We start from the raw sequence: 18,911 nt of genomic DNA on the forward strand, positions 1-18,911 counted from the left end.
CAAATTACAAGCTCTAGGAAATCCAATTTAAGATTCACTCTTAATTCTAGCTCCACAAATTCTTAGAATGTGTTCTACCATTAAGAACAAATTCTAGGCCAGAAGAGAGTCCAAGAAAGAACTCTCACCATGAACTGATACCCTACACTTAATCCAACATATCAATTCGTTCCACATCATGTTCTCTGAGGGCTTAGCCCACACATACTAATAGAGCCTGATTCTAAGGGCTGGAGCTCAAGTCAGCTCTCAAGGAATGCTCAGGAACAGCAAAATGGAGTGGCAGGCTATAAAATCAAAAACACTTGAAGGAACTGCATATTTACTGATATTTACCTATCAGTCTTCAGCACTTAGACAGTGAGCTTGAAATTCTGTCTTATATTCATTTATGTACTCCCAACGCAGTGAATGGGGTACCACCAATCAGGCAGCTAAAATTTTTGGACACATACAGTCATAAAATGGGCTAGGCACAGGTTCTAAACTTTAGGTCATAAATTTTGTGCATTCATGACATCAAGGCCTCATTTCATTCAATAAATATTTCTGAGTGCCTACTACGGGTGGGTATTTCCAAGAATGCAGAGGTGACTAAGATACAATCTTTACCCACAAGAGCTCCAGGCATTAGAGGTACTAGTACTAGCCATTCCCTCTTGTACAGGTTTTGGCACACCGCTGGTATCTAATAAATGCTTGTTTGAATTGAGTTCAGAAGTCAAGATACACTTTAGGTCTGGTCAACTTTGGTACTTGGCAGGCCGGGAGCCTAGAGCAGGGCTGAGTCAGACCACTCTGGAGACTGCTTCAGAATGACTGAGATATTGAGTAACTAGACCCATCTTGATTATCACTACTCTAAGGATTCCAGACCCATCCAGGAGTCAATTTTTACTAGAAAAGCCCCAGGACCCAAAGGAGTTTAATAGTATACACGATGACAGTATTTCTGAATAAGTGTACAATAAACTCATAGGTTCTTGAGATGTTAATAGATAGTATACGGTGAAATACGACTCAGAAAGGGGTTCAATAGAGTTGACAGGCCTCTGTACTTTAGGACTTTATGCCCTGAAGCAATGTGCTATGCTCCTTTTATACACTGTCTTATTTAATTTTTTCCCTGTCTTATTTTTCAGTGACAATTTCTCACTGTCTTATTCTTATTTTTCCCATTTTTAGAGGTGAGCAGCTAAAGCTCAGAGAGTAAGTCATCTGCTCCAGAGCACACAGGACCATCATGAGGCAAAGAATGGGACTCTGAAATCAGGGCCTTCTGGCACCAAAGACTGGCTGGTGATCCCTGAAGCAGTGCTGTTTTTAATGTACTGATGGGAACCAGAACTCTGCCGGAGGGACACATAGCACAGAGGGTTTCCCAAACTGATTTGATGAGGGAAGCCTTTTGACTGAATCAGTACTTGAGACTACCTCTCCATTAACACATTTTGAGAAATACTGTGGGAAAATGAGTCCGAGATACCCCATGAAAGACAGAAGGGAGGTGGAAGGCAACTCATGAAGAAAAGCTATTCTAGAAAGAACATTTACTAAAATTGTGCTCAAAGAATTATTTATTGGAAAGCGTAAACGCAAGTTGGACAGGTATCATTTTTTAACCTCCAGATTCATAAGCTCCAGCTCATAGCTCATTTATGATCAATAATATTGGATAAGATGTTCCAATTCCAACATATTCCCTTAGCTAGCTTTTTAGGATTTGTTGTAGAATTTGACTTACCTCGTAGTTCAGTTCAGTATGTCACTAATTTTTATAAAGTATATTCACAGTGGGAGTATAAGTTTTAACTTGCTGTGTATCTCAACAGGCCTGCAATATGCATTTTGGGACGAGATAATTCTTCACTGTTTAGGACTGACCGAACTTTGTAGGATCTAGCATCCTGGCCCCTACTGACTAAATACCAGTAGTATCCCCCCCTAGTTTTGACAAGAGACATCCCCACAATTTCAAAACTCCATCTAAGGGAGTGTATCACCTCCAACTGAGAACCACAGGTTTAAAGCAAACTGGAAAGTTCAATAAAATAGTAATTGGAGGACAAACACCTAGCCTGACTCTGCACTCAGTATTCAAGCAAAGAATTCAAGACTTAACGTGCCAGCTTCAATCCTTCATATCCAATGTCTCATTACATTTCTCTCTATTCTGTTAATAACATGAACAGATTCAACACAAAATGCCAAAATACCATTTTTAGCCAGGAAGGCCAAGCCCTGCTACTGCTTTGCCAACAACAGCAATAAAGCCGGGCAGAAGCTAAGCCCAGGACTGCACGGCATATTGGCTACCCTCTGAGGCAGCAGCCACAAAACATGTACACCTGAACAGTCTATCGTTTGGTCAAGTGTGGACTTGAAGAAGGATTCTGGCTTTATTCTTTTTAAAGTGATCTATTATCACAAAGCTTGCTCCCTTCTCAATGCTGAGTTAGTTCAGCAATGCAGCTCCATCCTTGTTAGGATTGTTAGGACCCAAATAATTTTAGACCAAAACGACGACGATGACGACAACAACAAACTTGACTGTTCGTTCAGTAACATATTCACAGACACACCAGAATGCATTCAGGAACACTGGCTTCATTTCTTGATTGGAATGCCAATCACCATAAAATCTTCTGCTAGAGTCACTTCTTGGAGATCTAACACTGATTCAGCTTGCTTTTTAAGCTCTACGATCCCATCTGTTTCTCCTTCTCTGGCCAAGGCAACTGGTTTGTACCTCTGACTGAAGTGAGTCAGAACGAGCCTCTTTGCTTGGCACAGCTTTGCAAATGCTGCTGCCATGTGTGGCGTGCTGTGGCCGTGTTCCTTTGCTTTGTCCATCTGGGTGTCATCCAGGGTTGCTTCATGGATCAACAGGTCTGCTTCAAAGCACAGCTTCACTCCTCCATCATCCACAACCCCAGAACAGTCACCCAAAATGCAGATTTTTCTTCCAACAATAGGCTTTTTTAAGACATCTTGGGGAGAAATTGTAACTCCATTTTCCAGAACAACAGAAATTCCATTTTTCAGCTTCCCATAGGCAGGACCTGGCGGAACACCTAATGACAGAGGCAGATAACATCACGTCATGGGAATGGCATTTATGACTTGTTAAGAGAGTCTGTTTCAACAGCACAGCAAATAGCAAGTGGAAAAGGCATCCAATTCTTTTCATAATTGTTATAAATATTTTATTACTGTGGAAAACTGGAATATTTATACATTTTTAAAAGTTCACTGTTGGCTATTGATATTAGCAATGCCCAAGTACTTAAAACATTTCCAAGCACACGTGTCAGATGAGTTTTAAGCTCTTAAGTCCCACTAAAACCTTATTACAGTCAAGATAACAGCCTTGATTCTCTGCTGTGCATGGGAATAACATTATTTGAGAGTGCTGTATTTAATAAGCTCATCTTTGGGTAAAATTAAAGAGCCCATTTAAATGACAAGGTACCAACAAACTAACATAATAAAAAAAACTGTTAGAGGGGATTGTCTGGATCACAAGATCAAGCAGAATTTCAGGCAGTTATAAATAATCAATCTTCTTTGTAGATAGGGGCAGTTCCATGTTTACCAAACTGGGCTTAAATCTCATATTAATCGAGAATTACACCTGATCATCACTCTGGGCAACACATACAAACAAACAGAATGTGTTCACTAATTCCAACATAGATCATGTTTAAAGTTTCCCAATACAACAGTATTTTCACAGGTTTTTAGATAATAAAAATACCTTTGGCCTAAGGCACTTTTCCTCATTACTTAGCATTTTGTTTTAGTTGGAAAAGAAAGAAGACATTGCGTAAGTAAAGAAAAGACACACAAAAAAACCATCACCATCACCATGTTTTCACAGGCTCTGTTGTAGCCATGCCAAGGAAGGTGGTATGCTGGAGGAATGATGTACCCAGACACTGCTTCGGGAGAGGCGCTGAAGAACTCTCACACATGATGGCCTAGCATGGAGGAGGTATGAAGCCTTTGATGGGCCCCAAGCCAATCTTTGGATGCTTGCTTCCGAGCGTGATGAGCCCAGGTATGTAAAACTGGTTAAGGCAGTGTTCTAAACACCAAATTAACTTAATCAAGGTTGATTGACTAGGCAAAGTCAATAAAGAAGGAAAACCCAGAAAGCAGTTGGTTGGAGTTGCAAGGTTAAGAACTATGGCAAAAAGTCTCTGGCCAAAGATGTCATTGAAAACATATTTCAAAAACATGACATGAAAAAATAAAAGCCTAGACCTGAGACAACAGGTCCACTCCACCAACCAAGATAGTAAAAGCTGAAGATAAGACAGATCAAGAATGTGCATCTAGGGAGCTGAAGAGAGCATTCAAATAGATACTTGGTTTTTGCTCTGTACAGCATATTTTGGCCTCAAGGATTTCCCTTAATAAACAAACTTTGGGCAAAGGAAGTAAGTAGAGAAAATGTCAGTTTTAGGCCTGGGAGACAAGAAAAGAAGGTTTCTATGACGCTTCTAACTGCTCTGGTTAACAACTCGATTGACGAGAAAGGAAAAAAAACACTTACCAAGATCTTTCAGTTTCTGTGCATTGAGTTTACCTGGGCGTTTCTTCTCCACAACTGAAAATCCAAAGGAGGGTATTCGATGAAAGAGGCGAAATGCTTTCACAACAAACTGTTCATCATCAACCAGGAGGTACGAGTTTTCTTCTGAGTCTAACACGATAGTTCTTCCCTGTCCGTCTTTGGGAGGGTTGTCTGCTTTATTCACGTGTACAGATTCTTTCAGTTCTTCTGTAGGACACTGATCCGCTGTAGGCACCAGCTCATGGACCACATAAGGGAAGACCAACTCCGTGTGAGAAAGTTCCATGGTTTGCCAGATAAAGTCCCGAAGCCCCGCAGGGCCATAGATTTCGATCGGCTGTTTGGTGACCATGGAGCCACTCTGCAGGCTGATTGTGCAGAGGAGGCCAGGAAGGCCAAAGAAATGGTCTCCATGAAGATGCGTGATGAAGATCTTAGTAATTCTCCCTTTTGATTGAGGCAGAGAAATAAATTTGGGAATTTTTCAGAAATAAAACCCATACAAAGCTACTTGAAACATGCATAACAACTTACATAGAAAGCAATAAAATGAATTTAGAAGTTCTACTTATCACCATAAACTTATTTCTTTATATTCTTCTACATGATTCTAGAAGCAAGAAAGACAGGTATTATTTCACTAGATGGTTTTAATAAGATATAACTTTTTTTCATAAAACATCTTCAAATTACACAGTGTTACAGTTTTAAGAGTACTTTCCTACACATCCTCTTACTGGGGGGAAAAAAAAAAAAGGATAAAGTGTACCAAAATGATTCACATAAGTTACCAGATAGGCCACAAGTGTTAAAAACATCTGGCAGTTACACTGCCCCCTACTGCTCCCTCTGAGAACAGCAAATATGAACAGTACTTCCAGCATAAAAATGTTCCCCTGGCTCCAACAGACTGGACCAGTGCCTGAATTCAAAATTGCCTTTTAAGGACTCCACACTGGACAGAGATTAACTAACCAAGCCAGAGCCTGCCTGTCTGGGTGAGGCCGAAGAAGGAGAAAAGGGAAGGGGGATGAGGGAGGGAGAGGAAAGGAAGGAGGGAGAAGGAGGGAGGTGGAAAGGGAGTGGGGTGAAGAACCGAGGGGGAGGAAGTGGGCAATAGATGCAGAGTGCAGTTTAGAGGGTAGATCCCCCATGGTGCTAGGTAAAGGCATGTGGGCCCCTCCCTTTCTCTCAATCTGAACTAATACAACAGCTATTCCAGTGCATACTGACTTAGGTTGTAACTTGATTTAGCCATTGGCAAACTGAATTTACTCCTGGTATGTGGCAGGATGCCACATCAACATTTTTCTCAGATGCACCACAAGGCCTTTTAAAAGCAACAATCACAATTAACACATTTTTAGTATAACAGTGGCTTCCAGTCCTAGCTCATGGCCCACCCATTTCAAACATTTGATACCATAAAAGAACAGGAACAGTTTATCGATGCCATAAAAGAACAGGAATAGTTTATTGTGATGGGATTTGTCCTGTGACATCTAGGTAACAGTGTTCTCCAAGTGAGTGTTCCCAGTGTTACTACACCAAGCCAGGCCCCTGTGGCAGAGAATAGACTGGGCAGAGGCTGCTCTTGAACCTTGAAAATCGCCAGGAGGCACGCTAGAAGTTTCCTCAACATGCTCCTTTTTGTTTTCTCTTTTTAGTCCTCGTTTCTGCAGTTTTTTGACTTCTGGAACCCTTTCCTTGCCCCCTTCCTGCTGTCTGGGCTGCCAACACGCCCCGAAGTGTGACCTGAGGACTCAAGAGACAAAAGAACTACAACAGTTGTTGAGTCTCACGCTGACCTCAAAACTGCCAAATCAGACTTTCTGGGCCTCTCCCTATCTACTACAAAACACAGCCAAAACTGAACACCAAAACAATCTGTGAACTCAAAGCAAGTAAGATAAATTAAGTAAGAAAAGGTACTTCCCACAGATATCACAGTTTCAGGGAAGACAAACATTTCATTTTTCAAGAAAGTTGATTTCAGAGGGAGAAGGAATGGCAACCACAATTATCAAAGGTAAGAGGAAGCTATCAAATGAAAAAAGAAAAATGCATGAGTTCCCTTTCACTTAAGATCACGAAAGTTACCAGGGAAAATGTCATCCATATAGGAGTAGAATACTAAGCATCCTCTAAGGGATAATGCAGTGATATTTAGTGCTGTAGGAAAATGTCTGCAATACATCGTTCATACGTAATATTCAGTTGAAAAAAAGAAGGTCACACCAAGTATAGTTTGATTCCATTTATGCAAAATTATACACACACACAAATACACCTACACCATTACCATATCTACATGTATAGAAAATTCACCAAAGAGAGGGGGATTTAGGCTTTTCTTATTTATATTTTTCTGCTTTGTTTGAACTTTTACAACGAGCATGTATACTTATTATAATCATTTTTAAAATTATACTTTTATAATACTTTTTGTAATCATTTTAGAGGAAAAAAAGGCTTAAGCTCACTCTTTAAAATTATGAAAAAAGTAGATATGGCAAACCTACACTTTTTAATCAGATGCTTGCATATTAGGACCAAGGAAACTTGCAAGAAGTATATCTAGAGAAACAGAAAATACTTCCTTATGAAACCCATTACCCCAGGAGGTAGTATAAGCTAAAAGGGCTTCAATGACTCCAACAGCGATAGGTCCATATTGGGTTATTGAGAGAAACCAAGATGTTTTGAGGGTGATGCATTCCAGGTTGAGATAGGGGCTTTTGAAGCGCTAGAGTGTCTCAGCTAATGTTCTGGGATTACCATATCACCCTCCTCTCTGAAGCCAGAAAATTTTATCTTAACAAAAATTTTGTAAACTAAAGGTTCCCTTAGATTTTATTTTATTATTATTATTTTTTGCCAAACTTTTATTTTAAAAAGCTCGAGCTTTGTGCATTGTTTAAAAATATATATAAAATAGCTGTAAAATATAAAACACTAGAGAAAGGTATTGTGGCAGATAGAGTTAAGGTGGTACATGGGTACCACCATGGCCCCTGCCTCCTGCTGTTCATATCCTTCTATAATTCCTTCCCCTTGAGTGTGGGTGGGACTGGGGACTTACTCCTAACCAGTAAAATATGGCACAAGGATGCAATACGATTATGTCATTTACAAGACTCCATCTTGCTGGCAGACTTGCTCTGGAATCTCTCTCCCTTGCTGGCAGTAATCGAGCAAGCTACCCTGAAGCAGAAACCCCCATGACGAGGTACTATAGGAGGCCTCTAGTTGCTGCAGGCAGCCTCAGTCCTACAACCTCAAGGATTCTGCTGACAACCTGAGTGAGCACTGAAAACAGATTCTTCCCCTAGTGGAGACTCTGATGAGACCGCAGCCCTGGCCAAGACCTGGATTGCAGCCTAGTGAGACCCTGAAGCAGAGAATCCAGCTAAGCCAGGCCCGAACTCCCTGACCCACAGAAACTATGAGATAATAAATGCAAATAACCCACTAAATTTATAATCTGCTATGCAGCATTACATAACTGATACAGGTACTAAATAAAAAGTGAAGACTTACCCTACACCCAAACCTCTTAACACAACAGTTACTTGTTTCTATTTTAATCACCCTGCCACCTTAACCCCTACTCTCTAAACTGTTAAATATTACAGCCTCCACTCTGGCATGTGGAGGCATGTTCTCGTGAAAGGAACCCCTGTGTGATCCAAGGGAAGTAAAGCATAATACCTGCTCTGACCTCAGGGTTTCAATATAAGACAGTATATAATCAGGGTTGAACTGTGTACACCTCAAGGCCACGTGTCCCAAGTGCATTAGTTCCTTCTTCCAACAGCTCTTTTCCTAACTCCCAATCTTGGTCTGGGACATCATCACCTGTAACTTGTAATAATTCTTCACTTCTTCACAGATTAGGAATTTACTCAGTCACCACCTGCTGTTGGCTCTATAAGTATCTCTTTGAGTCTCTCATCTTCATCCTTATCCCTACTTCCTGCTTCAACATCTTCATCTTCTCTCTCTCTCTCAGGTGAATGCCACTGCCTTGGAACTGGTCTCCTGATGCCCATCTCTCTCTCCCAATATATTTGCCATTGGAAAACTGTCCTAAAACACAAATCAGACCATGTCATTGCTCGGCTTAATTTTTTTTTTTTTCGGCTTAAAATGTTTTAATGATTCTTTGTTGCCAATAGAATAAGGTGCAGATACCTTAGAATACCACAGGAGTCCTCATAGTCTGCCCTTACTTACTTCCTTAAACATTCTTATCTCTCATCTATCCAGCCAAGTACTCAAAGTTCTGGACAGCTTAATATTCCCCAAACATGTCATTTCTCTCCTAGAAACTCTTGCTCACTTTGTTGTCTGTTCCTTGAAGGTCCATCCCTACTTCTCTCCCCAGAGAAACTTCTATTCATCTCTTACATCCTAGCTCAACTGTTACCATCTCTAGGTTGCTTTCCCTGAACACACAGATACAGTTAGTGCCCCCCTCCTTAGTGCTTCAAAAGTAGTTAGAAAACACCTCCATTATTCTTACTTAGCAAATTACACCATGACTGTTTGCATGTCAGTTTTCACCACTAGACCAAGGAATCCTTGGATGATAGAACTATACTTCCTTTAGTCATCAAATGCTAGGTACTGTGATGAGTGGTAGGAATTTCAATAACTACCATTTATCAAGACCTAACAAGTGAGAGGCACTGTACTAAGTGTTGAACATCTTATTCATGCATTAACTGAACAGATATCACTGGGCATCTACTAGGTATGTAAGTGATCACTGAGTTTACTTTATTGTACAGGGAAATAAACAGTGACCACAGAAACAACCATTTAAATAACATAATTTTAGATATTAATGATGCTAAGAAGTCAATAAAAATAACACAAAATAGTAGAATGCCTGGGGTGAGGAGAAATTACTTAACCCCAGAGGTTCAGCCTTTGAGAAGACAGCATTTGAGCTAAGATTTAACAGATGAGAAGGAGACAACCACACAGAGAAGGGATTATCGTATACAATTCTCACAACACCCCTTCTAAGTCGAGTTTTTAAGCCCATTTGAAAGGTGAGCAAAGTAAAGCTTAATTGGCTGACCTGCTCAGGTAATAAGCCGAGACACCGCTGGGACTGGAACCCTGGTCTGCCTGACTCTGGGCCAAGGCTCTGGTGAACACGGTACTCTTCAGTCTGCCTGGTGCTAAGCTCACTCTGTTCCCTATGGCTGGAATGCCCTTCTTCTCCCCAGCCCAGGGAACCCTTCCTCCTCCTTTAACAACTCACAGGTCACCTTCTCTGAGAATGACCCCAAGTGGAAAAGAACATTTCACTCCCCAGAACATCTACCACCCTTTGTATTCTCTCATGATACTTATACCTATCTCCTGGTGGAAATAAGTATGTTCCTTTGCTTGGGCAGTGTCTATTTAATATGTCTGATGTAACCCACTCCATCCTCCATGCCCTAAGCCTATAGAAATCCTTGCTCTCAACATTTACAGGAAGAATGAAAAGTAAATACATAAATAAGGAAGGAAGGAAGGAAGGAAGGAAGGAAGGGAGGGAGGGAAGGAGGAAGGGAAGGAGGGAGGGAGGGAGGGAGGAGGGAAGGAAGGAAGGGAGGGAGGAAGAAAGATAGTTTAGTGGGTGTGGCCAGATACCCCAGCGCCTTCCAAGTATTGCCAGGGCTCCAGCACTGAAATGGAGTGCAACTGTCAGGGCTGTTTCTAAGCAAAAGGCCCAAGGAGAGCCAAGAAAATGAAGCAGAACAAGAGACAGCCTTAATGAGAGAGCTGAATGCACACTGACCTGCTTTAAGTTGGCTTTTCATAAGCTGTGTCTGGGTTCCCTCCCCACAGTCAAAGAGCCAGCACTCGCCTTCACACCGAAGGACCAGAGCAGAGGCACCCCGGGTTGGGGATGGGTATGCTGCGCCTGTCCCCAGAAATGTCACATCCATAGACATCTTCCACCCTGGAACGAGAAGAGCCCTTAGGGATTATTACACATCGCTGCTCAAAATCACCAAAAACAGGTTCTTGTGAGTTTTACTATTACCTATGTTTTGGTTATTAAGAATGGCTTGGATTCCTGTTCTCTAATAGTTTTCCACAGAAATCCGAAGAAATATTTTAGTAACTCTTAATCAGTTAAAACCACAAATTACCAAACCTTGTATGACTACTCACACAAACAAAAATAAATGTTAAAAAAGCCAAACCCACTGAATTAATAACTATAATTGAATTCCAACTATATGACATTCTGGAAAAGGCAAAACTACGGGAATGGTAAAAACACAGTGGTTTGACTCTACAGGGTGGGTACTGTATCATCATCCCCATTTTATTTTATTTTATTTATTTATTTATTTTTGCGGTACGCGGGCCTCTCACTGTTGTGGCCTCTCCCGCTGCGGAGCACAGGCTCCCGATGCGCAGGCCCAGCGGCCGTGCCTCACGGGCCCAGCCGCTCCACGGCATGTGGGATCTTCCCAGACCGGGGCACGAACCCATGTCCCCTGCATCGGCAGGCGGACTCTCAACCACTGCACCACCAGGGAAGCCCCATCATCCCCATTTTAGAGATGGGGAGGCCGAGGCACAGAGAGGTAGTGACTTGCCTAGGGTCCCACGGCTAGTAAGTGGCAGAGCTAGGATTCAGACGCCAGGACACTAGCTCCAGGGCAACTCTATCATGTCACCTTCTGTCTTAAGCATTCCTTATGTTGTAGCTTTATTATCCATAACAAAGGTCCAGGCAACACCTTAGTTTCAGATGTCTAGCCTCTAGAATTGTGCAAGAATAAATTTCTGTTGTTAAAAAAAAAAGGACAGTGGTTTGGGGGAAGGGAGGGAGGGATGAATAGGTGGAGCACACGGGATTTTTAGCACATGGGATTTAGCACATGGGATTTTTTAGCAAAACTATTCTGTATGATACAGTAAAGACAGACACATGTCATTGTACATTGGTCAAAACCCATAGAATATACAACACAAAGAGTGAATGAACCCTAATGTAAACTTTAGTTAATAATAATGTATCAGGGAACCAGATCCCACGTGCATGCCGCAACTAAGAGTTCATATGCCACAACTAAGGAGCCCACGAGCTGCAACTAAGGAACCTGCCTGCCGCAACGTAGACCCAGTGCAACCAAATAAATAAATAAATAAGTAAATATTTTAAAAAATAACGTATCAATATTGGCTCATCACTACCACACTAATGTAAGATGTTAGTATTAGTGGAAATTGGGGGAAGGAGTGGGTATATAAGAACTCTGTACTTTCTGCTTATTAATTTTTTAAAAAAGTCTTTCTAATAAATAAACAACTCTAGTGAGATTCTGGGCAAGAGCTGGAATTTAATTATGCTCACTAAGTGATATCTCTGGTGCCCGTGGTGAGCAGCTCTTTCTCTGAAACCTCATAAACCACAGCAATGCTCTACAACACTCTACAGTAATGCTAATATCACACAGTAATGCTGAGTGGATGACTCACTCCCATAATAATAGAGTCCATGAGGGGTTAGCACCTGGGCTTCTGATCTTATAAGTGATCAGCAATAACCTGTTGAGTGTGTAGATTTCTGCCAACTCCTGAGATCTCTTTTTCCTTTTACTACTTTTGGGCACATCTATCTCTCATATACTTCTGTGATAGGAGATATGCATCAAATAAAATAAGCACAAACTCAAACTTATATATCAATATAACCAATTATAGAGCATCCACATTGATGGCAGGGAAGAAAACAAACATATTAAGTTTAAGAAAAACTACTAAAACAAGAAAATTTGGCAGCGAGCTGGATAAATATATCATCTATAGGGGAAAAAAATCTATCAAAAACTTTTCTCAGTCCTAGCAATAACCAGATAAAAATAAAAATGAGGAATAAACCCCTCACTCACAAGAGAAAACTAAGCCTTATAAAATAACTAGAAAGTTAATAGGAAAGGAATAGACCCTAAAAGACCCCAAAAGAGATACACATTAGCTTCCCTGATAGGAAGATTTACTATCACAGAAATGTCTATCTTTTCATAATTAATGTATATATATTTAATGTAAATTCTATCAGATTTCCAGTGGGATTTATATTGGAACAAAAGCAACCCAAAGATCACATGGAAGAAAAAATACATGTCTGAGAATGGGCAAGAAAAGTACACAAAGCATTGAGTAGTGACTTAACTTTTCTAGATATTAACACTTACTACACTAATCAGGCATAAAGAAAACAGAATAATATTGGCACAAAAATAGAGGTGACAGAGAAGGGACAGTCCAGAAATAAACCCAGGTACGTACAGAAATCAATATACAACAAAAGTATAAAAAGGGTGGCTTTTTTAATGAACAACACTGACATAATTGGCTACTTCTGCAGAAGAAAGTAAAGCAAGATTCTTATTTTGCATTGTATATAAAAATACATTCCATATGGTTTAGAAATATAAATGTGAAAGGTCCAAAAAAAATGTTCAAAAAATTAGGAAAATATGTATATAACTTTGGGGATGAGAAAACCCTTACTGACAAGACATGAAACCCAGAAATTTTTTAAAACGACATTTTTACTACATAAAAACTTTCATATATCAAGATTCTTAAAAGTCAAAGGACCAAAAAAAACACCTGGAGAAAACTGTACTGTATGATAAAGGGTTAATGCCCCTAAGAAATGGTCCAAGTAAATGCATTAACAGGAACAAAAAAACTGATAAAATAGAAAAATAAGCAATGAATATACACAGGAAATTCACAGCAGAAATCCAAACGGCCAATAAGCATGAAAAGTGCTCAGTCACCCAGTAGTTAGAAGAAATGCAAATTAAAGGAAAAGAGACATTATTTTCCACACATCAGGTGGCAAATATTAATGCTATCCAGTGCTAACCAAGACAAGGGAAAATGGGTACCTGCATTTTACTAGTGGTGTTAGTATGAATTGCTATTATGTTCTGGGAGAGTAATCTGGCAATATATATTACCACTAATAATGATGCTGCTAATAGCAATATACTTTAACCCAGCAATCCCATTTTTGGAAATCGACCTTACAGAAGTAAAGAATCTGTGTACAATGATGTTTATTGTGCTACTTTTAAGGTGGCTAAAATTTGGAAACCATCTGAATATATATATACATATATATATATCTCAATAGGGAAACAACTGAATATTTTATTGTATATTCATATCATGAACTATTTATTCTACAGTTCAGTCAGGTTTGTAACTCTTGTCCTGAAGGGATGACAGTGAGAAAAGTTACAGATGGCTATGGCATAATCTCATTTTTATAACAATGCCCAAACCCCTACATTATACAAGACAGTCTGGTGAGGAAGAATAGACACCATATTGCTAATATTGGTTATCTCAGGGGTGATTAAAATGATGGTGGTGATAGTGGAGATTATTAACTTTTCTTTTAAATCTTTGAATTGTTTTTGGTTGCAATAAGCAGCATTTCATTTATTTATTTGATTTGAATTTATTTTATATTTTACTTAATATTGATGATTTTTAAGAAATGTGTCATAATGCTGAACATGCTCTTCTAACTACGTATCACCTGATCTCCCTTTCCATTTGGGGATACAGTCACCTCACACAGCAGGTGGGTGGTACATCTCTCCACCCCCCACACAAGCCTTGAGGTTATTGCTAGTGTCCTTTCCATGTGTCACTCCACATTTTCACTTCCAAGATCAAGACTTCCTCTGATAATATTTGCAGAGGCTTTCTTATTGGATTGCAGTTTGCAAGAGGCGGAAGAATACGCAGAATGTAGAAAGTTGAAAATTTAAAGTAATAAATGCAGAAAGTATAATAGAAGATAATCACTTTGCATGTGTAACAAATAATAGATCTAAGCCAGTGGTACAGAACCCTGGAGAGTATGAGAGAATTAGAATCACCAAGAGAGCTTTTAAAACATATCAATGATTGGGCTCCATCCCAGAACAATTAAACAGGAAATTCTGCAAAAGACGTGTGTTTTAGAATTAAAAAAAAAACATTCTTCCCCTGTGATTCTAACATGCAGTCAGTTTTGAGAACCACTTAGTGAAAGGCTAATGGAGAACTATAATGGATGGATCGGGCTGACGTGAGCTCACTAGTCAACTAGTCAATCTTTTTTAAAAAAAACTTTTGTTATGAAAAATTTCAAACACAGATTAATATAGTGCACTGTCACATACCCATCACCGAGCTTCAACAATTATCAACTCACGGTCAATCCTGTTTCATCTTTATCCCTCACCCATCGTCTAAGAATACTTGACAAGTGGTATTATTGGGTACTTCCATCAGGGAGCACATGCTGTCTGGCTGTCTCTCTTTTTCTGACATTAACAGCCACTAATCATTTCCAGAACCAATTATTTCATTAGGGGTTGCCAAGCTGATATTCTCTCATTCCTTCCGTAGTTATTAGCTGTCATCCTTCAGTAATTCCCTGATCAATTAGTTAGTCACCCTGCAATACAATTTGTACGGAAAAGGTCCAGTGATCAATCTTGACACCACAAAGAGAGACAAGACCTAATCCAACTCCTGATGCGATGTAATATGAAGTACACAGTAATTTAGGAGGTTTTCTTGCCAAAAAGTATAACCTGCATCTGGAAAAGGCTGTTATCTAAATACCAGTTTATTAAAGGACACCACAGGGACGGAAAAAGCAAAATTCAGTATGTAAGAAACATTACAGGACAAATGACTTGGCTTCTTCAACAAATGAAATACAAGGAAAAACAATAATAAAGAGGGGGGAGATGAAGAGATATGAGCCGTCAACCAAGTGTAGCATGCGTAGCTTGTTTGACTCCTGATTTGGACAATGGGAGAAAAAAAAGAGACAACAGGGGATATGTAAACTTTCACGGGATAGATGGTTAACATGAAATTCTTATGAGATTGATGATGGTTTTATATTTAAGGAGTTACTGTGTTCTATAAACATAAACAAGTATTTAATGGATGAAACGGTACATTTAGATTTACTTTAAAATAATCCAGTGGGGGTGAAGGTACCAGATGAAACTGACTGTGAGTTGGTACATTCAGTACATGATTCTATTTTTGTATATACTTGAAAGTTTCCATAATAAAAAGTTGAAAAACAAGCCAAATAATCAACTCTTCCACTAGGTCGGAAGTAATCAGAAGTTAATTTATTTAATCAGTGGTGCATGTTTTGTGACATGCACCATTCTAAGCACTAGGAAATAAGTGACCAAACCAGATTTTGATCCCTGTCTTTTTGGACAAAAAAAAAAACAAAAAACAAAAAAACCCAGCCGCTTGCTTTTTCATGACTATGAACCACTTTGGAGGAAGTGCACATTCTGGGCGAGAACACAGCACACGATCGATCGCAGAACTGTCACTTGACACTCTGGGCCAGTGGTTCTCAGTCCCGGCTCCATATCACGAACACCTGGTGATTCTGGGGCCTCAGCACTTGGAAGGCTTCCCAGAAGATTCTAAAGGCTGCCGGGTTCAGAACGAGTTTCTAGGCAGGCAGTGCCAACCCTGCCATCACCCAGTGGTGCAGGTAGGGCAGATACTGCCAGCCTCCATTTTAGAGTTGAAAAAAGCGTGACCCGCGAGATAGAGTGAGCGGCCAAGGCCGAGCCAGGGCCAGAGGCCAGGTCTCCAACCGTTGGCCAGCCAAGCCTCTCCTCCAATTCAGCATCAGTGTAGCAAAAGGAGGGGTGGGCGTCAGCAGGAGCGCCGGGCAACTGAGGCCCCCGTCTGGGGGTGGGGGTAGACAAGGCGCGTGCTCGTTCCCGGCGCTCCCGGGCCTGGGTCCTCTGCTCCGGTCCCGGCCCGCGAGTCCGCAGGAAGCGCGCCCTCAGCCCGCTCGGCGGGCGCGTGGGGGGCCTCAGCGGCGCAGACCCTGGCCCACCCCCCTCCGGCGCGCCCTGCCCCACTCACCCACTCCCCGAGACCCGCGGCAAGAGCCGAGGGGGGCGCAGGCCCGCAGCGAGGCCCAGCCGTCCACGGGGACACGACGCGCGCGGGCGGAAGTGCGCCGCTGGCCGTGCCCACGTGAGGCTGCTCTAGGAAGCGCCGGAGGTCCGCGCTCGGTGGTTCCCGCCGGAGCTCAACCGCGCCTGGAGGCTGGGCAGCGGCCCCGGGCATCCGCTCTGTGCTGCAGTGGGACTCCCTCTCCTTCACTCGCCCGCACCAGCGCGCTGGGTTCGATGGTGGCGGTAACCCGTGAGGACCAGAGTCCCCAAGGTGAAAAACGTATACGGTTCAGCCTTTTGTTTTCCGTGTAATGTTTTCAAACAAGAGTGTTCTCCCAGATGCTTTGCTCTGGCATATCTTTGTGTAAAGTCTGTTCTTTCGTGGGGATGAATCGTTCTATCTTAATCACTAAATCTGAAAGTGTAAGCTTGCACTGCCTTAGAATCAGAGTTCATAGCAGCGTTACTATAGATCCTGAGTCTCCGCTCCATTTCACTTTGCTATTCCAGGGATACAGCGGAATGTTTGCTGAAAATCTGAGGCTGCCTATGCTGTGCACGCACGAGCGTCGCAGGTGTGTTCACTTAGTGAACGCACAGCATTGCCTGCTGGACGCGCGAGTGAAGAGCCGGGACCTAAACTGCATGTAGTAACTAAAAACCACGGGGAAAACACTCATTGATTTAAATCCCAGTTTTCAAAATTTCAGGCTTGGGACTTCCCTGGTGGCGCAGTGGTTAAGATTTCCCCTGCCAATGCAGGGGACACGGGTTCGAGACCTGACCCGGGAGGATCCCACATGCTGAAGAGCAACTAAGCCCATGTGCCACAACTACTGAACCTGCACTCTGGAGCCTGTGAGCCACAACTACTGAGCCCACATGCCACAATTACAGAAGCCCGTGCACCTAGAGCCTGTGCTCTGGAACAAGAGAAGCCACCGCAAGGAGAAGCCTGCACACCGCAACGAAGACCCAACGCAGGCAAAAAAAATAACAATAATTTTAAAATTTCATGCTCCTATTCAGTGCTAGATGCACTGGTATTTGCTCACATGCTCAAAGTGGTCAAAGTATCCAACAGCTTCATAACAGGAATAGAAGTGCTGTGGATGTGAGGTTTTTAAAACTACCTGGATAGAGGGATCAAGATCCCATGCTCCCCCCCCCCCCCGACCCCGACTGCTTTGCTCAATAAACCATTAGATCATTTACTTTTGGGCCTCTTCAAAGCTTTTATTTATTCAAGTATTAATTGAGCTCCGACTTTGTGGATAGTATTATTTTTGGTGCTGAGAGAGTTTTTTTTTTTTTTTTTTTTTTTTGCGGTACGCGGGCCTCTCACTGTTGTGGCCTCTCCCGTTGCGGTGCACAGGCTCCGGACGCGCAGGCTCAGCGGCCATGGCTCACGGGCCCAGCCGCTCCGCGGCATGTGGGATCTTCCCGGACCGGGGCACGAACCCACGTCCCCTGCATCGGCAGGCGGACTCCCAACCACTGCGCCACCAGGGAAGCCCGAGAGAGTTTTTTAAGTATGTCATGGCCCCTGGTTGTAGGAGCATACACTGAGGTTGGGAAAAGAGGTATCAGGAAGCCACTAACAATATGAGGGAACAAAAGAGAAGCCAAAAGGAGTGATAAGACGATAGAAATAGGGAGATCACTCAGTTAAGAAAGGGTTAGGGAAAACCCTGGCAGTCCAGTGCTTAGGACCCTGCGCTTTCACTGCCAAGGGGTCCCACAAGCTGCGCTAGGTGCCCCCCACCCTCCAAAAAAAGAAACAGACTTGAACTGATTCTTGTAGGATGGTTGAGACTTGGATTAGTGTTCTGGAAATGGAAAAATAAGGTGGATTTGTTTGTGTGGGGACTGGTTTAGCAAAGTATTAAAAACTGGACCTTGAACGTTATTTATTCTGACACTTGCCTAGCTAAGAAGTGCTCAGGAAGACACATTCTACAGCTAGGTCTCGATCACAACTCAGCTAGGGCTTCCCCACAGTGGTACCCTCCATAGATCTGCCCACTCCAGAGGTTCCTGGCTGGTTCCTGCCACCCACCACCCATACACCAATCAAGGTTTCTTACAACTCCTCAGAGGTTCTTATAGCTTTAGAGAGTACTGGACAGTGCTTTTTTTTCATTTTTAAAACTTTACATTATGGGAAATTTTTAACATACACAAAAGTTGAGAAAATGTTTAATGAACCATTATGTGTAATCGTCACTCAACTTCAACAGTTAGTAACACCTGGTCCAATTTGTTTCACCTAGAACCCCTGCCCCTCCAAAGGCAACAAAAAACCCTGGATTATTTTCATTTCCAGGCACAGTATCATTTTT

The 18,911-nt window shown here is 41.8% G+C and overlaps 1 protein-coding gene across 1 annotated transcript; it reads right to left on the minus strand.

Moving 5' to 3' along the window:
- Positions 1-833: 833 nt before the first annotated feature.
- Positions 834-16,594, minus strand: ELAC1 (elaC ribonuclease Z 1). The gene is made up of 4 exons (XM_082852863.1): positions 16,535-16,594; positions 10,380-10,544; positions 4,559-5,026; positions 834-3,074 (listed from the first exon to the last, which is right to left on the minus strand). Exons 2-4 carry the CDS (start codon positions 10,534-10,536, stop codon positions 2,608-2,610), a joined length of 1,092 nt encoding a protein of 363 aa, XP_082708989.1. The 5' UTR covers positions 10,537-10,544; positions 16,535-16,594; the 3' UTR covers positions 834-2,607.
- Positions 16,595-18,911: the final 2,317 nt, after the last annotated feature.

This window comes from Leucopleurus acutus (assembly GCF_964270905.1).
Source record: "Leucopleurus acutus genome assembly, chromosome: 13".
NCBI classification, from domain to species: domain Eukaryota; kingdom Metazoa; phylum Chordata; class Mammalia; order Artiodactyla; family Delphinidae; genus Leucopleurus; species Leucopleurus acutus.

What these genes read in the sequence shown, in the direction of transcription:
- ELAC1 (XM_082852863.1), bottom strand. Translation starts at nt 10,536, where the DNA reads ATGTCTATGGATGTGACATTTCTGGGGACAGGCGCAGCATACCCATCC. An exon ending in GAAAAGCCAACTTAAAGCAG is followed by an intron (nt 5,027 to 10,379) that starts GTCAGTGTGCAT and finishes CTCAATCAAAAG; the next exon opens with GGAGAATTACTAAGATCTTC. An exon ending in ACAGAAACTGAAAGATCTTG is followed by an intron (nt 3,075 to 4,558) that starts GTAAGTGTTTTT and finishes CTCTGTCATTAG; the next exon opens with GTGTTCCGCCAGGTCCTGCC.